We start from the raw sequence: 15,341 nt of genomic DNA, 5'->3' as shown, positions 1-15,341 counted from the left end.
TATAGAATAAGGAATAACTCGTGACAATAACTTTGCTCATAAAAATAACTTTCCCATATTTATATGTTGTGAGAAGTCAATAGTTTTAATGTTTTCAGTTTTAAAGTATCATCCACCCACTGTTATGGCCATAATATATAAAATGGTGGACGAGTTATTTATTTAACAATTGAAAATACATATTCATTGCATCTAGGTTTTGAAAATGTTTAGAACAGAGACGTATTTCTTTCATTTTATTCTAAACACCATAACATTTTATCACCAGTAATCATTAGTTTATGTAATTTACTTTATATAATAACTACCGTCGTACCAACCATTTTTTTCAGTAACTTTTTAAAGGCCCATTGAAGATTAGGTTACATTTCTAATGTCTTTTTAATGCAGTAAACAGCGTCCATCTACTCATTTCCAAAATGGAGATGTTTCATGCATTCATATCACACTTAGCGAGAGATTGTCACAAAAAAAGCCATATACATTCAACAACACTACTTTAACTTGAGTGAAACATTAAATAAATTACATATGTGACGGGTGTGCATGTTTAAAATTACAAATAAATATAAAGGCTAAACCTAGCACATTTAAAATTTACCTAACTTCGTCCTGTGGTGGTTATTTCATCGTTAGAATAAATTGTGAACGGATATATCTGCTAATCGTAAAATTAAGAAAAACTAAATTCATATATAAAAGAAGTTGCAGCTTCGTGAAGTTATCATAAGCTTGGTGGTTGCTTGCATTTTCAATTGATACTAACATTTTAAAGCAAAATTAAAATAAATGCGTGTGAAAAATAGATAAATAGAACGCCCCCAAGAACCGTTTGGTTTGATGCTATAGACCGATTTGTAAATATTGTGACAAAAAAAAAAAATGGCAAAGAAGTGCTTGAATGTATTTGCCCTTTTATTGACCAGTGTTAGTTCATTTTTTTTTCTATTTTTGCTTTGTAGGCCGCTCTCGTGCGCCTCGTGACTGCCGTTTGAGCGAATGGTCAGAATGGTCCTCCTGCAGCAAAACTTGTGGCATCGGTGAACAGGTAGGTCTAGAGTATCGGCGAAAAGCCTTGACAAACTCGTCCAGCTAAAGTCGTTCCTGAGGCTTGATTCGACAATAACTCTTTAATTTCTGTGAATATATATATATATATATATATATATATATATATATATATATATATATATATATATATATATATATATATATATAGAATATAGTTAGTAAGATTTTCGCTCCTGGTGAGCTTAAGTCTAATGATAAACAGGACAGCGAGAAGACCGGAAATCATTCTTCTTGTTATTTACACCAATATTTCGGGAATCCTTTCCCATCGTCAGGGTTACTTTTAGCTTAACAACGGTTATATTATGAAACTACTGTAAATTTCTTATAATTAATAGCTTGTTTTAACATATTTTTAAATATTGTAAAAATTAATTTATTGTAGCACTACAAGATTCAACCCTGCATCCAGAGTATCAGAACGAGGTCATGTTGCCAACCTCACCACGAGAAGGTCAGGTCAGCTACGTGACCTCGTTCTGCTATGGATATCAAAACTATTTCATATTCTTGCCTTTGGATCTAAGGCTTTGTAGCGACAAACGTATCCAGAAAATGCGAAGAATTCGAGCAGTTAAGAAGTTCTGTGAATATGAGGACCTAGCTAGATTTGTTTATCAATGAAGTGATACTGTATTGAACTCTGTTAATGAAAACTCTGTTATTTCAGATTCGCACTCGCACTGTCGTCAGACACTCCAGACGAGGAGGACGCCCTTGCCCGTCCCTGCAGGAGACCCAGTGGTGCGGCTCCTCAAAGGACTGTGACCACAAGTACTTTGACTGGTAAACGGGAACAGCGCGTGCAACGGGTGGATCCCAGGGAAGAGTGTGGTACAAGAATGTGGGAATTCGTTGAATTCTCTGCCTCTGGAATGAAATGCATTCTCGCTCTTTAAATACAGACTTTACTTTTTCGTTTAAATATTATTGGGTGGAATGAAAGCCTATACGTTGATCGCTCTGAGAGAAGAAACTTAGGTCTCCAGGAATTTTTTCTGGTTATGCTTAGTAATAGGCCTATTTTGTAGGCATTTTATTGACACCCACGATTCCACAAAGGAGCAATATGTTTTTTATAAAATTCTTTCGAAGGAGATGTTTATACTATTGCTTTGGATTTCTTTAAACAAAATTTAATTGGTGAGTTCACTGAAAGACTGAAAATTTATCGCAATTTTTATATTATTGGTCTCAGAGTGAATTGGCATTCATAGCTAATTTTCTGTTCGTGATTCAGAACTAATAGATCGTGTCCTGTCCGTTTGTGTACGTATCTGGTTCCCAGTTTTATGAGTGATGTACATTTTTTTATACAGTGCCAAATACGCCTGCTTCACCATATATTTATATCAACCATAACTATGCCTTGTGCTTTCAAAACACAGTTGCCAGTAATCCCCATAAAGTAATTGTATTTTTCCCATATAGTTCAATAGTTTATTGTACATACATACACACATACATACACCGCATCGTATTACGTTAATGTGAGTCAGTGTGAGTTCTAACTTTAAGAAGAATCTTAGTGACCAAAGGATGTAGATTGTATTTTGTTATTTGGTGCGACAATTTGATCTTATGGATTAGATAAATGGACCGTGCAAACACAGCAATGAGAAAGGGAGTCATAAATGATCACTGGAACAAATTACGAGAGCTCTGCGTGTCGATTACAATACCCATTTTCTTTGGAAGCTTGAATCTCAAGTCAATGGTCCCTGTTGGCTTGTTCCATATGAAGAGGGTTCATCTTCTGAATGATAATAATAATCACAAACACGAGCCATTAGGTTACAGTATGTATGAAAGATACATACATACATAAATAAGCATACCTTCTGTCAAGGAAAGCAGAAGGTGATATAGAATATGATCTGAGTAAGTATGGCTGCGAGGCAAGGGGAAACAATTTAGCGCAAGATCTGTCGACTCTACGGCCAAACATTCTTACGAAAAGGCCATACCGAGACCTAAAGAACGTTACTCTTTAGATCTTGCTACTTCTACTTACATAAGAAAGAGAAAACGACAAAGGCGCCAAATTTAAAAAAATAACCAAAAGCAAAAGAGTTTTTAATGCTCATAACTATTACTGTGTCTGTGGGTAAACACTGGTTAAGTACTAGATAGATATGAATGAGTCAAAAGACTTTAACAAGAATTACTGTTGACTTTGTTTAGTTCTTCTCTTGCAAATCATTCGGACATCTTGTGTAGAACTATATATAGCGTTTAGATAGATGTTATTTTCATTTTTTAACTGCACCAATGCAGGTTCTTACAGGTTTTAAAGACATTATTATCGAATCTTGCTATTTTGCTATTATGGGACCAATCAGTCTCACGTGAGACTTCCTTCAAATGTAAAAAAATGTTCTTTCAGTCAGTTCTTTCCTCGTGGCCATATACTCAGATAATGCTTCCTTCCCTCCTCCCCCTACTCCATAAGTATTGATTTTTTATATTTCTTTTCCCTCAAAAAGTAAAAGGCTCTCACTTCTTTTGAGGTTTTGTCTTGCTCTTTCCTTTCCCATTATCTTTCATTTGAGCCTTAAGGGCATAACGTGAATAATTTCATACTTGAAGATAACCAGTTCGTTTCACCTTGCGAAATCGAGTTGGTCTGAACAACCAGCCTTGTCTTACGCGCTGTAGATCTTCGCCCTTTTGTTGCGAGGTGGTTACTCTCTCTCTCTCTCTCTCTCTCTCTCTCTCTCTCTCTCTCTCTCTCTCTCTCTCTCTCTCTCTCTCTCTCTCTCTCTCTGCTAATAACTAATATCTTATTTCTATATTTCGTATCACCTTCTGTTACTTCTTTCAAATGGAGTTATCGGGAACGTCCTTTATTTCTCAGATCATTTCACGATTATTCTGAGATCAGCAACCCTTAAATGACTTATTTACCGGGACGGTTTCCTTCCCTCTTCTGCCGAGATGCCGAACTCTTTCTTGGCTTCTCTTTTTCTCGAAGTCCTACGGTCTAATTGATTTTTTCCCCTTTATAACCTTGCCTTGGTCTCCCACTCCTCGGATAAAGAAGACCGTTTATTTCAGGAAAGATCACGAAGTCGACTCTCCAGTTCCTTTGGGCTATGTCAGGTTTCTGAGTGGCTCTAGATTTAAGTGCACTTTCACAATGTACCCTGTTGTAGCAGATGTTACCCCCACTTACAGACATATATATGCTTTGACAAAGAAGAACTTTATTTTTAGAAATGCTTCCTTAGTCAGCCTTAGTTTTTTACGCAAAGGCTTGAGTTCCCCGTTTAGTTTATACGTAAAGTGGTATAATTCCAAATATTAGAAAATGTATGATGTTTATTGGTACAAATGAAAATTTTATTGGTTGTGTTAGATTAGATTTATAGTGGTGACAGACGACTGGTGTTCTTTTCAATCAGTTGTTAATGTTCAACAGCGAAGATATTTTTGTATGAAAATTAAACGGTGCAGATATCTGTACTGTGCACCATGAACAGCCCTCGACTAAATCAAGCTATTAAATGTAAATAAATTCAGTGCAAAAAAATATTTGTATATCTGTGTGGTTGTTAGACCTAACTGTAAACTGGACTGATTATGATTGATAATACTTCTGTATATAACAGAGTGTGAGAAAAAAATAACTCTTCAAATGATCGTAGATGCTATGCATGTATTCCTGACAAGATTTTCCTAATAAATACGCCAGACCTAATATTTATCTAAATTATTTCAGTTCAATAATCAGCTTATCCAAGTGATGTCGTTGGATGCACTGTTGCTAATCCACTCTTTATCTGTTAATCCATAATATATTGTAACAGTTTTTTTGTACAAAATCGAAATAAACTGTAAACGTAACTTGTGTTTTGTTACCTTTTTCTGGTGATATATTCTCGTGCTTATAATTGATTTTATTCTCTCTTCCCGTGAAAATGTGTTAAATTATGTTGCTTATGCTAAAATAGAAACTGAATTTTTATGCGATAGTTATAAACAAATAAGTGTTATCTTTTCAACGGCATTTGATGTGGAGCCGTTGCAAAGGCATTAACTGCAATCTGAGCTACGTTGTGCACACTACTACTACGTAAAAGTTATAATCTAGTTTCTTGTCAGTGTTGTGAGCTTATCCTTTAACGAACTTAAAGATTATATATATTATTTAATCTTGTAGTGGATGGGTGTGACTAAACCGGTTCTGGAACAGCGTAAGTTTTGACGTGACAAATATGGAATGAGATTAAATTGAGGTAAAGTTCGTCTTGCGTACCCCAAGGTGACATGTTTAGCCTCCATTATCAGGCCCCGTAGAACTGGAAAAAAGTTTTTTTTTATCAGCTGATTATAAAGTCTGAGTAATAATGCCAAGAAAACAGTTTAAAAACATAGCCAGAACTTGGCCAATCTGTAAATAGGCTAGACTTCAAAGCCGTAGGATAGCCAAGCCAAAATAAGATCATTTTAAAACTACGGGCTAATGTAATGTACTGTAGTACAGATATAAAATATAGTTTTTAATTATTTTGGACGCTTGCTAATTGTTGATTATAGCTGAAAGCCAGAGTTTTTGGGTGTGAAAAACAAAAACTGGCCAAGTGAAATAGGTTAGGGCCTAGGCTAGGCTTCAGTGATTTATCCTAGCCTAGGGTAGTTTGCAGAATGACGGGTCGGTGTTATTTTGCAAGGTACTAGTACATGATATGAAATTGTAACCTACATTTTTGAAAAGAGCTCTTCATTCTTCTTATTTTGAACCCCATGTACATTATGCGCAAATGATAAATGGAAAATTAACGAAATTATGACTTACAAGGTAAGACAATGCTAGGGTCTCCCCCCATAGCTAATAAAGCAAAATAGTAGCCATTAAACACCCTTAGGTTATGTTAGGTTGGTGTTTTTAGGTTCTTTTAGTGCTCTATCATTTCCTAGCCATTTTAGCATGAAAAACCCTAATTTTTTTACGGAATAATGGCTGGCTGGAGTCTTATTGGCAACTTATAAAATGTTACCGATGGGACTACCTCTGAACAGAAGCTAGCCTAACTCCATTGTTTCTGATGCATAATGTTACCTGAGTTGGAGGTCGGGGGGAGGATCCCAGCGAGGTCAGGGCACAGCACCTTAAGTGAGGTTAGGAAGGCAAAGTCTGGTTAGGTCAGGAACTAGCATTCTAGGAAAGGTTAGGTTTGTTTGCGTCTGCAGAACCTGTTCCTGTTGTTCAACTGCTTCCTAGCCTAACCTAACCCTCCCTAATACAGTCTCATATAGGGAACTGGGAGCTGGCCCTTCCCTGCCCTAAGCCTGTAGTGCAATAAATTATATACTGTAGAAGCATTGCTTGTTACATACCTGGTTACTTTTACTCTTAGTTGTCATCCCATTTGGCCTTAGCCTGGGTAAAACTGAAGACTACTACTGCACCCTTTGGTTTGGCAAAGACTAGTTTACAAGGAAATTGTTCACTTTGTTTAGTACCAGCTCCATGGGGATGAACGTAAAAACATAAACAAAAGATGATAGATATTATAAACATAACATAAAGGGAGTAATTATTCCCGTCTGCGACTGGCAGAAACCAGGCTGCGGCAGTATTATTCAGTTTTACCCTCAGCCCTCTTGCAAACCTACCTTGGCCCTGAGATTTCACATTTGAAATCAGATAACCTACCAAGTAATCATATTTTACATAACTTTCACACATTAAAATGTGACTTTCTTTTGATATGTACTTGTGAGACTTAACCAAGTCCACACATACCAAATTAAAAAACTGCAGTGCTAGTTCTGTGTTCTTTGAAAATTCTTAAACATGACGTGTGTTGCGCCATTTATGAGACCCTGAGCAAACATGGGAGGCCCAGATCATGGCTACATAAAGCCATAATTCCATAAAACAAACTCTACCACCACCTAGGCTAGCCGATGCAACATGAAAGGAAACATATCAATGGTTGATTCTTAAGAACATTTTAGAGAGCATTTTTCAGTGGTTAGTTGTAACTGTCATATTTACAAAAATAGAGTTCATCAGACTGAACACATTTTGAAGATCTTTACAGAACAACAGTGAAATATGTAAATCTGAGTCATATTTCCTATATTATACCATGTCAGTATTTTGGTAAATGTACATTTGCACCAGTTTGGTGGGAATAATAATGTCTTTGAATTAACTAAAATGCTTGGTAAACATATTGTTTATGTTTTGTCTGGTTACAGGTTTAAAAGTCTCATAAACAGTTTTGTACAGTAATTATATAGCATGTTTATTTGATTTCATTCCAAACACATGAAGTACTTCTGTACGATAATGTTTCCCTGTTTTGCAGAATAGCATGCAAGTAGTTTCCAAGTACCAAGTATGTCTGCAAAAGCAAGTTCTCCATTGCAGAGTGAGGAGAAGAATAACTTTGATGATTTTCCCAACTTAAAGGTAAACAAATTGTTTGTATCTGCATATGCTGAGTAGGTGTAGTCTGCATTATTTATCTCTAATGTGATATCCTGTTGTATGTTTTCCGTATATGGGGAACCTGAATGTACCAGTTCATTTGAATGAATCAAACATGGTTAACTTGGGTGAAAAAAATAATGCTAGCAAGACTGGTGATGTCAGTGAGTATTGCAGCTTTTTTTTTTTCTCGTCTGAAGCTTATCTATAAAAAAAATGTGTACTTAGTCTAATATGAGAGAGGGAGAGGGAGAGGAAGTGAGAGAGAGAGTAGAGGGGGTGTTAGGGAGGAGAAAGAGGGGAAAAAGAGAGCTCTCTCTCTCTCTCTCTCTCTCTCTCTCTCTCTCTCTCTCTCTCTCTCTCTCTCTCTCTCTCTCTCTCTCTCTCTCTCAAAATTGAGCTCTACATGTGCACTGATAATGCATTTGACAATTAAAAGCTTTTGAAATTGTGGGGATGCATTCAGGCATTCATCATTAACAGTTTCTGAGTATTTTAGTATGTAATGATGTAGTTAATTGCAGCCTTCATTTTCAAGTTCCACCAGAATTCCTGTCAGGCCTAGTTTGTTCCTCCAAGTGACTTAAATGCTATAGGTTGCAGACATTTTTGAAAAGTTTTCCAGTAAATGTAGAAAATATTTGTATTTTTTTGAAGATAATTATTAGCAACCTGTTCTCATTACAGGAAATTTTGCCTTTCATTACGATTACTATTTTGAAAGCTACGAGGAATGTGAACCTTTTGAGGGAGAAAAACGTTTCACTGCAAGTTTCCGAATTGGACAGGACGCAGCAACAAAGGATCAAGTGAGAGAGTGGATTAACGCATTTTCTAGTCATTCCCTGACCACGTACAGGATAGACCGAACGTATCCTGGTGAGACAACGTGGTATGTTTATAGGGTAAGGGATTTTTCATTGTATTGTTTGTATAAACATGTTAACATGATAGCATCAGTTAAGTACTAATCCTTTGCTATCAGTGTTGGTACTAAGTTTTATGCATATGTTTGTAATATATGTAAGTTGGTAAATTAGTATTTCCCTTTTCAAATATTTCTGATCCCTGACTCATTTCCCTTCCCATTCCATTTGGGAAGAACACTAAGCTCTCCTTAAGTCAAACCATTTGGGGTATGACTACGACTTATACACTATATTATCACCATTAAAGTTTCTGTCTTGTCAACTTCAGATCGTCATTCATTCTCTTTCTTCATGTTTTTCTGGTTATTTGTCTGGTTACGTCCAAGTGTACTAATTCTGTAACTGACCCCCTCCAAAATTATTCCTAGACCATCACATTTTTGAGGTCTCAAACATGGAAATTTGCTGGGAAATGAAATCTCCCTGCTTTGGCCTGGACACAGTAAATCAGATGCTGTATCCTTAAGAGAAATGGTACCTTTGGGGACCCCAGGTCTATAATTATTTGGTCCTTTTTGACATTTAAAATGGAGCCATGGGGAAAATGTCTACTGGGTACTGTAATGAAAGTTAACACATCATAGATAAGGGTTCTTTGTCATTAGCCAAGTTTAGAAATTGGCCTTATCAAGAATCATAATCTCTTCAGAACTGAATGAATACCAGACCAGTAAGTAAACTCCCAAAATGACCTCAAGAAATTTATTAAAAGAGTTATCAGAACCTTTGGATGAGGTATTGTTTAATGATTTTATTATTACGATGAACTTTCTCCTAGTATCCTTCTACCATTAAGGTTGGCAAGTAGCACAGACTGTCGACCAAGGTCACATGCACCAAAGATTGTTAATTATTTGTATTTTTGTTATCCTTGACTTCAAAGGATACAAATTTTGGTAATAATAGCCATATACTGTATCCCATCATTGTGTTGTATTGTATTGTGTTGTTAATATAAGAGGTTTGTATTATAGACTAGAATTATAAACAGTATATTAAATTTTTTTTTATGTTCATATGAAATACATTCCAATACTCTATATTTTTGTTCTGATAACAGTTTGTATCTGCATGAAGTAAAAACTGCATATGCAAATGCTGTATTTTCTAAACGTTTTCCAAGAAGTTAATTGCACATTCGTCGCCTTCTTTCAGGTAGACTTAAGATGCCACCGTAACACCAAACCAAATAGTCACAAGCGTGTAAAAACACCTCATAAAAAGAACACTGATTGTCCAGCCAAAATGATCATCAAGATACGTCAGCCAAGGTTAAGCAGGAGGTAAGTTCACCTTCGTTGAAGGAAACCTGTATTCCATGTGTGTCCAGTGAATGTTTTATTTTTACTGGTGTGAACTTTTATTTCCTGTGATTTTATTTCCTCTCATCACAGTTTCTTTGTTGCTTCATAAACTTGTAATGACTGCTGTAAAATTTACCTGTGGTATTGCATGCTGGTAGGTTTTATGGCTGAAACATTAATTTAAAGTGTTTTATTAGCAGCTTTGGTAAGGTATTAATCCTTATACATGTACTGTATTTTTTGTATTTTATATTAAGATGTATTTGATCACATATACCTTTCTTTATTACATGAAGATGTATATAACAGCTTAGATATTCAGATGTGGTGTGCACTAATTTCCAGGAGGGTAACTGGAAAATGGTATATTTCTTTTAGTAATTGACCTAGCTGATGAACATTTATGCATGTAAAGTTTCAACTCATATGGTTACATAAGTTTGCTAGTTGAGATGCATGCCTGCTTTGAAGTATTATTACGCTTGGGATTAATTCCTTGGCCTTGCAGAATTATCAAAGTTAACTGATAATCAAGTCCATCTGCACTATGCATTTGATGCCTTCATTATACTGTATCAATCATGTTACACAAGTATATGTAATTTTGAAGACAGTGTTTGATTTTGTTAGCATTCAGTTGTAATCAGGAATGATAATTTATGGCATTTTATGACTGGTGGTCAAGTGAAGAATTATTATTTAGACTGTTAGTGACCTTGAAACCTGGGAAGCATTTACAAATGTCAGAGTCATAAAGACTTGATTTCCAAAGAGAACTGCATCTGATCATGTGACTGTTGTTGACAGTGTGCTTGTCTACCTAATGGCAGCCTTGAGTGTTAATAACTGTTTGCATGTGTAGTCACCATTTTTCACTACGTAGTATATGTGCATCCTGCATAAATTTACATATCCATAGCCTAAATATTTCCTCTTTGTTTTATAAAGCTGAAGAAGAATTTGTGTCTATCTGTTTCTTTCCACATTTTTCCAGGTAACTGTGGAACTTTGTGTATTTCATGTAATTTATTTTAAAATACTAAAACTGTTATTCCTGTCAGTAAATATCTCATAGATTAAAAAGATCTGTATCATTGTTTTATAGTCTGTATTCACAACTTATTTAAACAGTTAAACGCCCAAATGTTATCTTCAACTGTATGTTGGGTGTAAAATTTAAAGATTTACATGTAAAAATATAAGATTTAATTCTCAGTTGTGAATTCCTCTAGACACATTACTTCTGAAATCTTAAAGACAGAAGAAGATGAATAGCTATAAAACCAACTGCTAAGTGACTGCAATGCACATCTTTGACCCACACATAGGAAGATATGATCCCCAGATACAGTTAGATCCTGTTGGGTGTGATGAGCTCTTTCCAGACAGACAAAGGTCATGAACCAAGAGTCAATGCAGCATCATAGTCCTCCCTCCTTATGTAATGTCTCATCAAACTCTGAAGTGGGTCAACTGCGGAAACTTGTTCGCTGGGGATTGAGGTTGATGCTGGGCACCAGCCCTGGTTGCCTTTTGGACAAAGAAAAGTAAGATGTGAAAGCAAGGCAATCTATCCAACACATCTTCCTCCACTGCATGCTTGGAAATCATTTCCTGTATTTCAACATCCAATGTTTTGAATTTGTCTGGGGTGTCCCCATACTTCCATAAATCTGTTGGATGTGAGTCACCAGTCCTCCAAAAAGCAACCTACAGCTCAGGTGAAACTGTAAGTACAAACACTATCTTTGGCAGTTGACACACCAAAAGTGAGGAGCTGTCTCAGGAGAGGACTTGAGTACTCGAAAGATCTTGCCAGAAACCCTAGGCTAACTCAGGCTAAAGAAAACAGCAGATGTTTACAACAAATGGCAATACTGTACACAAAGTATATGCTACCACATTTAGTGCAACTGTGGGAGTTCTTCAAGGACAAAAGACACTGGTAATGAAAAACAGGACATATACCAAAGAGAGAAAAACAGATTAATAAAGATATCAGTTACAGGAAGGAAGCTAAAAGTGTAGTTGGTAGCTTATGAAAAAATGCATTGGTCAATGCACAGTACTTATATAAACCCAAAGACCAAGCAAAACAAATTAAACCATTTCATACTAAATATATAACAAATCATAGAATAAAATATCCTCTAGCTTAGCAACCTCTCAACTCATTTGGTAGTGAGCACAAGAAATAGTAGTACAGTATTGATATTAATGTGTTAATTTACACTGTTAAGATGGAAGACAACCTAAATCTTCAAAACAAAAAGCAGAGTAAGAATAAAATGGTTTAAAATTTGAGGTGAGAATGCTGAACTATAATGATTAATTTCCTTCAACTTGTACTTAAACAAAGCAAAGGCAAATTCACAGTGATGAATTGTCACAACGGATATATGATACATTGATACCAGCAATTCTTTCCTATCAGTGGTTCAGAGGTGTACATGTGCATACTGTCACTTAGTTATTGGTTTTCTAGATAATCTTCAGTCTTCAAGACTTCAGAGGTTAAATATTTGGGGGATTGGCCTGTGACTTTGCAAATTAAGGCTAATTATGATTAATGGGTTTGTCATGAAACAATTGAGAGATTATAGTTGTATGTGCAAGAATATTTTCCCATAACCAGTTGGCTCTTACCTAGAATTAATTGATAGCCTGTATCTACCTTGAGACCACAGCTTATTTTGTCTACCACCAGGAGGAGGCATGAGACTCAATTGAAGAAATATCCTGTCGAAGTAATTCTCTGCCACCATCACAATCACTCAGTAATGAAGAACAACTCGTTGAAATACAGAGATCCAGATGCTGGTGTGGTGGATAAATTTATCAGAATGTACCAAGCTGGTTACAGACCATCGGCTGCCCTTGAAATCCATAAAAGAGATTTACATTTAGATTTTGAAGATAATTTTGCTTCAGCTGTGGAAGATCGGGGATTGTGCCCTGATATAAATTGGTGTTACAGACAGTTTGACTTAGTATCTAAGGCATTTGCCGAGAGAAATACATCAGACTTGCAAATACAGACTGTATATCAGTATATATCTGAGTATAATGCAAAGTGTGGCAGTAAATGTGCAGCAATAAAGTTGTTTAATGATTCAAGTGGAAGTGTTGTCGTTGCTCTTCTGTCACCTCTGATGAGGAGTGTACATACAGAATTGAGTTGCAGTGCTAGCATTATGTTAATTGAATCACTTGCTGTTGATTATCTCCGTTGTAAAGTGTATTTGCTAATGACTCAGAGTGGGTCATTCAGATTGCCCCTTGGTGCGTTAATTACAACATCGGACACTGCTGTTGATCTGAAGAGGGCACTAGATTTATACGTTGAGTTGATTCCTAGTCAAGGCTTCAGTGGACGAGGTCAGGCTGGTCCACTTTTTATTCTTATGGAAGATAATGATGTACAGCAGACTGCTGTGGAAGAAACTTTCCCCAAATCTAAAGTGTTTTTGTCACCCTATTTTATCATCCAAAAAGCCTGGGCTGTCTTGTGGGACACTGAGGTTAGCAGTGTGCATAGTTGTCAGCTAGAGACTTTTGAAATGCTGAAAAAAGCTATGTGTGCTGAAAGTGTCGTTGACTTTGAAAATTATATGGAAAAGATCAGGTTAATTGGAAAAGAGTTAACAGCAGTAAATTTCTTCAGATACTTAGAGGATCTTTATGTAAAAAAGCACGAATGGGCTTTTTGCTTTATGAGTGGCATGGAGAACTTTCCCAACAGCAGCTTCAAACTTAAGGACTGCCTTGCAAGTATGCATGACCAGTTTATTTCTACAAATAAGTCTTGCACAATGACAGAGCTATTACAGTTTTTGGTGGATGACACGGACCATTTTTATAAGCAGAAATTATGCAGAATTGTTGATGGACACTATGGTGATATTCTGTCATTGTTGTACAACAAAAATAAGAGGGTATCTGATGAATTAGAAATTGTTCCATATTTTAAGGTGAAAAATGTATCTAACGGACAGTATTATGATGTGGATATGGAAGCAGGTCTTTGCTCTTGCTCTGCTGGTAGGACTGGGAGGACATGTCAGCATCAGTATACAATTATTCAGAATGTAAATTTTGGACCTATTTTTCAAAGACAGTATAGGAGTGTTGCAAATGAAGAATTGAAGGGTTTAATTGACAGTTTGAAGAACTGTCATGAGAATGTTGATGGTCCTGTAAAAAATGTTTATGCTGATGGTGGAGCAGACGCTGTAAAAAGTTCAATGAAAGGTGAAAATGGAGAACAGCAGCAGTGTATGTTTGAAGACATGGAAGAAGGTAAAACAAATGCTTGTAAAGTTGGACATGTTGTGAGTAGCAGTTTTTCATTGGGTAGTACAAAACAAAACACTCCATCATCATCAGTAGATAAAAGTTTAACAAGTGACAATGATACTAAGTGCAAGATAAACAAGGGTAGTAATGACTTTACTAAACATTACTGTCCTTGCCATATATGTGGAAAGGTTACGTCAACTCCAGCACAGTTAAGAAGACACCAGAAATTGCATAGCCATAACAAACCGTTTGCCTGTGATATTTGTGGTCTGGGTTATTTATCCAAAGATTGCCTCAAAAATCATTATTCTAGAAGTCACAGCTTTAAAAACAAATTTGAATGCAAAATTTGTGGTAGAAAATTCCAACAACTGGGAACCATTGCTCGTCATAGAAAAAAGCACAAATCAAATCTGTTTGAGTGTTCATTTTGCAGTGAATTATTTTCCTTGGATGAAGGTTTAAGGAAACACATAAAGGAAGTCCACAAAGGAGAGCCACCAAGTATAGTTTTAGAAGAAGCAAAGAATCAGGTGTTGTCTACTTTGCACATCCCAAGACAAGATATTACAGAAATTATCATCACTGAGACTGAGGGACAATTTCCTCTTCATACGCAAAGCAGTGTATAAAATATGCATGCTAAAAGTAACAACACTGGTCAATTAGCATATGCAGAAACGTATTTGGTTATAGTGATCTTAATGTTGAAATTCTCAGGTGCTATTTTTAATGGAATTTTAACAGGAAAAATTGTAAATACGGAAGTTGGATGTATTCTGTCAATTTTTTTATATGGCTCTGTTATGGGCACAAATAGTAGCTGTATTTTACAGCAGTACGTATTCCAATTATAAGACTATGTAAAATATTAAGACTTTCATGTAAATACTGTATTGTTTAAAACTTCTGTCACTTTAATTTTTATTAAATACTTGAAGTAAGAGAAATTTTCATTAACCAACAGTGAAGTTGTAGAATTGGTTTAATGTTATGTCGTTCTGCATGCACTTGTAACTAACACATTGTTAAATTAACATTTAATAGGTATTTTACCGCTGTTCTCCATATGCCGTTTTGAATTGTGATAAAAGCTGGAATTTTCTGCTAAATATAATAGTATTGAAAATGGGAAGAGATCTTGTTCCAGACAGAGGTTAGCCTATTTGGTAGATGTTTGTAAAATATCAGTGTAGTAGGGAAGAGGACCTGGTGGATAATTTCTTAAGATTGTTCCAGTTTACTGATACCAGTATGTATTTAAAAATCAAGCAACTGCTGTGCTGGAGGAAGCCT

The 15,341-nt window shown here is 35.8% G+C and overlaps 2 protein-coding genes across 2 annotated transcripts in view; both read left to right on the top strand.

The window, feature by feature from the left end:
• The window catches only part of LOC136826137 (spondin-2-like), a 51,123-nt gene extending 46,206 nt beyond the window's left edge, over positions 1-4,917 (top strand). The window contains exons 6-7 of the mRNA XM_067083131.1: positions 963-1,048; positions 1,742-4,917. Of these exons, the coding sequence (XP_066939232.1) occupies positions 963-1,048; positions 1,742-1,861 (206 nt within the window). The 3' untranslated portion in view covers positions 1,862-4,917. The remainder of the gene's footprint in view (positions 1-962; positions 1,049-1,741) is intronic.
• A 2,506-nt stretch (positions 4,918-7,423) lies between these two features.
• On the top strand, positions 7,424-14,989 carry LOC136826320 (uncharacterized). Its single transcript, XM_067083570.1, is given in 5 exon segments — positions 7,424-7,495; positions 8,201-8,210; positions 8,213-8,418; positions 9,598-9,725; positions 12,454-14,989. Coding segments are annotated over 5 exon segments (2,640 nt in total). The 3' UTR covers positions 14,678-14,989.
• The last annotated feature ends 352 nt before the right edge of the window (positions 14,990-15,341 follow it).

This window comes from Macrobrachium rosenbergii, chromosome 40 (genome assembly GCF_040412425.1).
Source record: "Macrobrachium rosenbergii isolate ZJJX-2024 chromosome 40, ASM4041242v1, whole genome shotgun sequence".
In the NCBI taxonomy this organism is placed as follows: domain Eukaryota; kingdom Metazoa; phylum Arthropoda; class Malacostraca; order Decapoda; family Palaemonidae; genus Macrobrachium; species Macrobrachium rosenbergii.
Note: the sequence above shows the minus strand (reverse complement) of the source record. Positions and strands in the feature narration are given on the sequence as shown.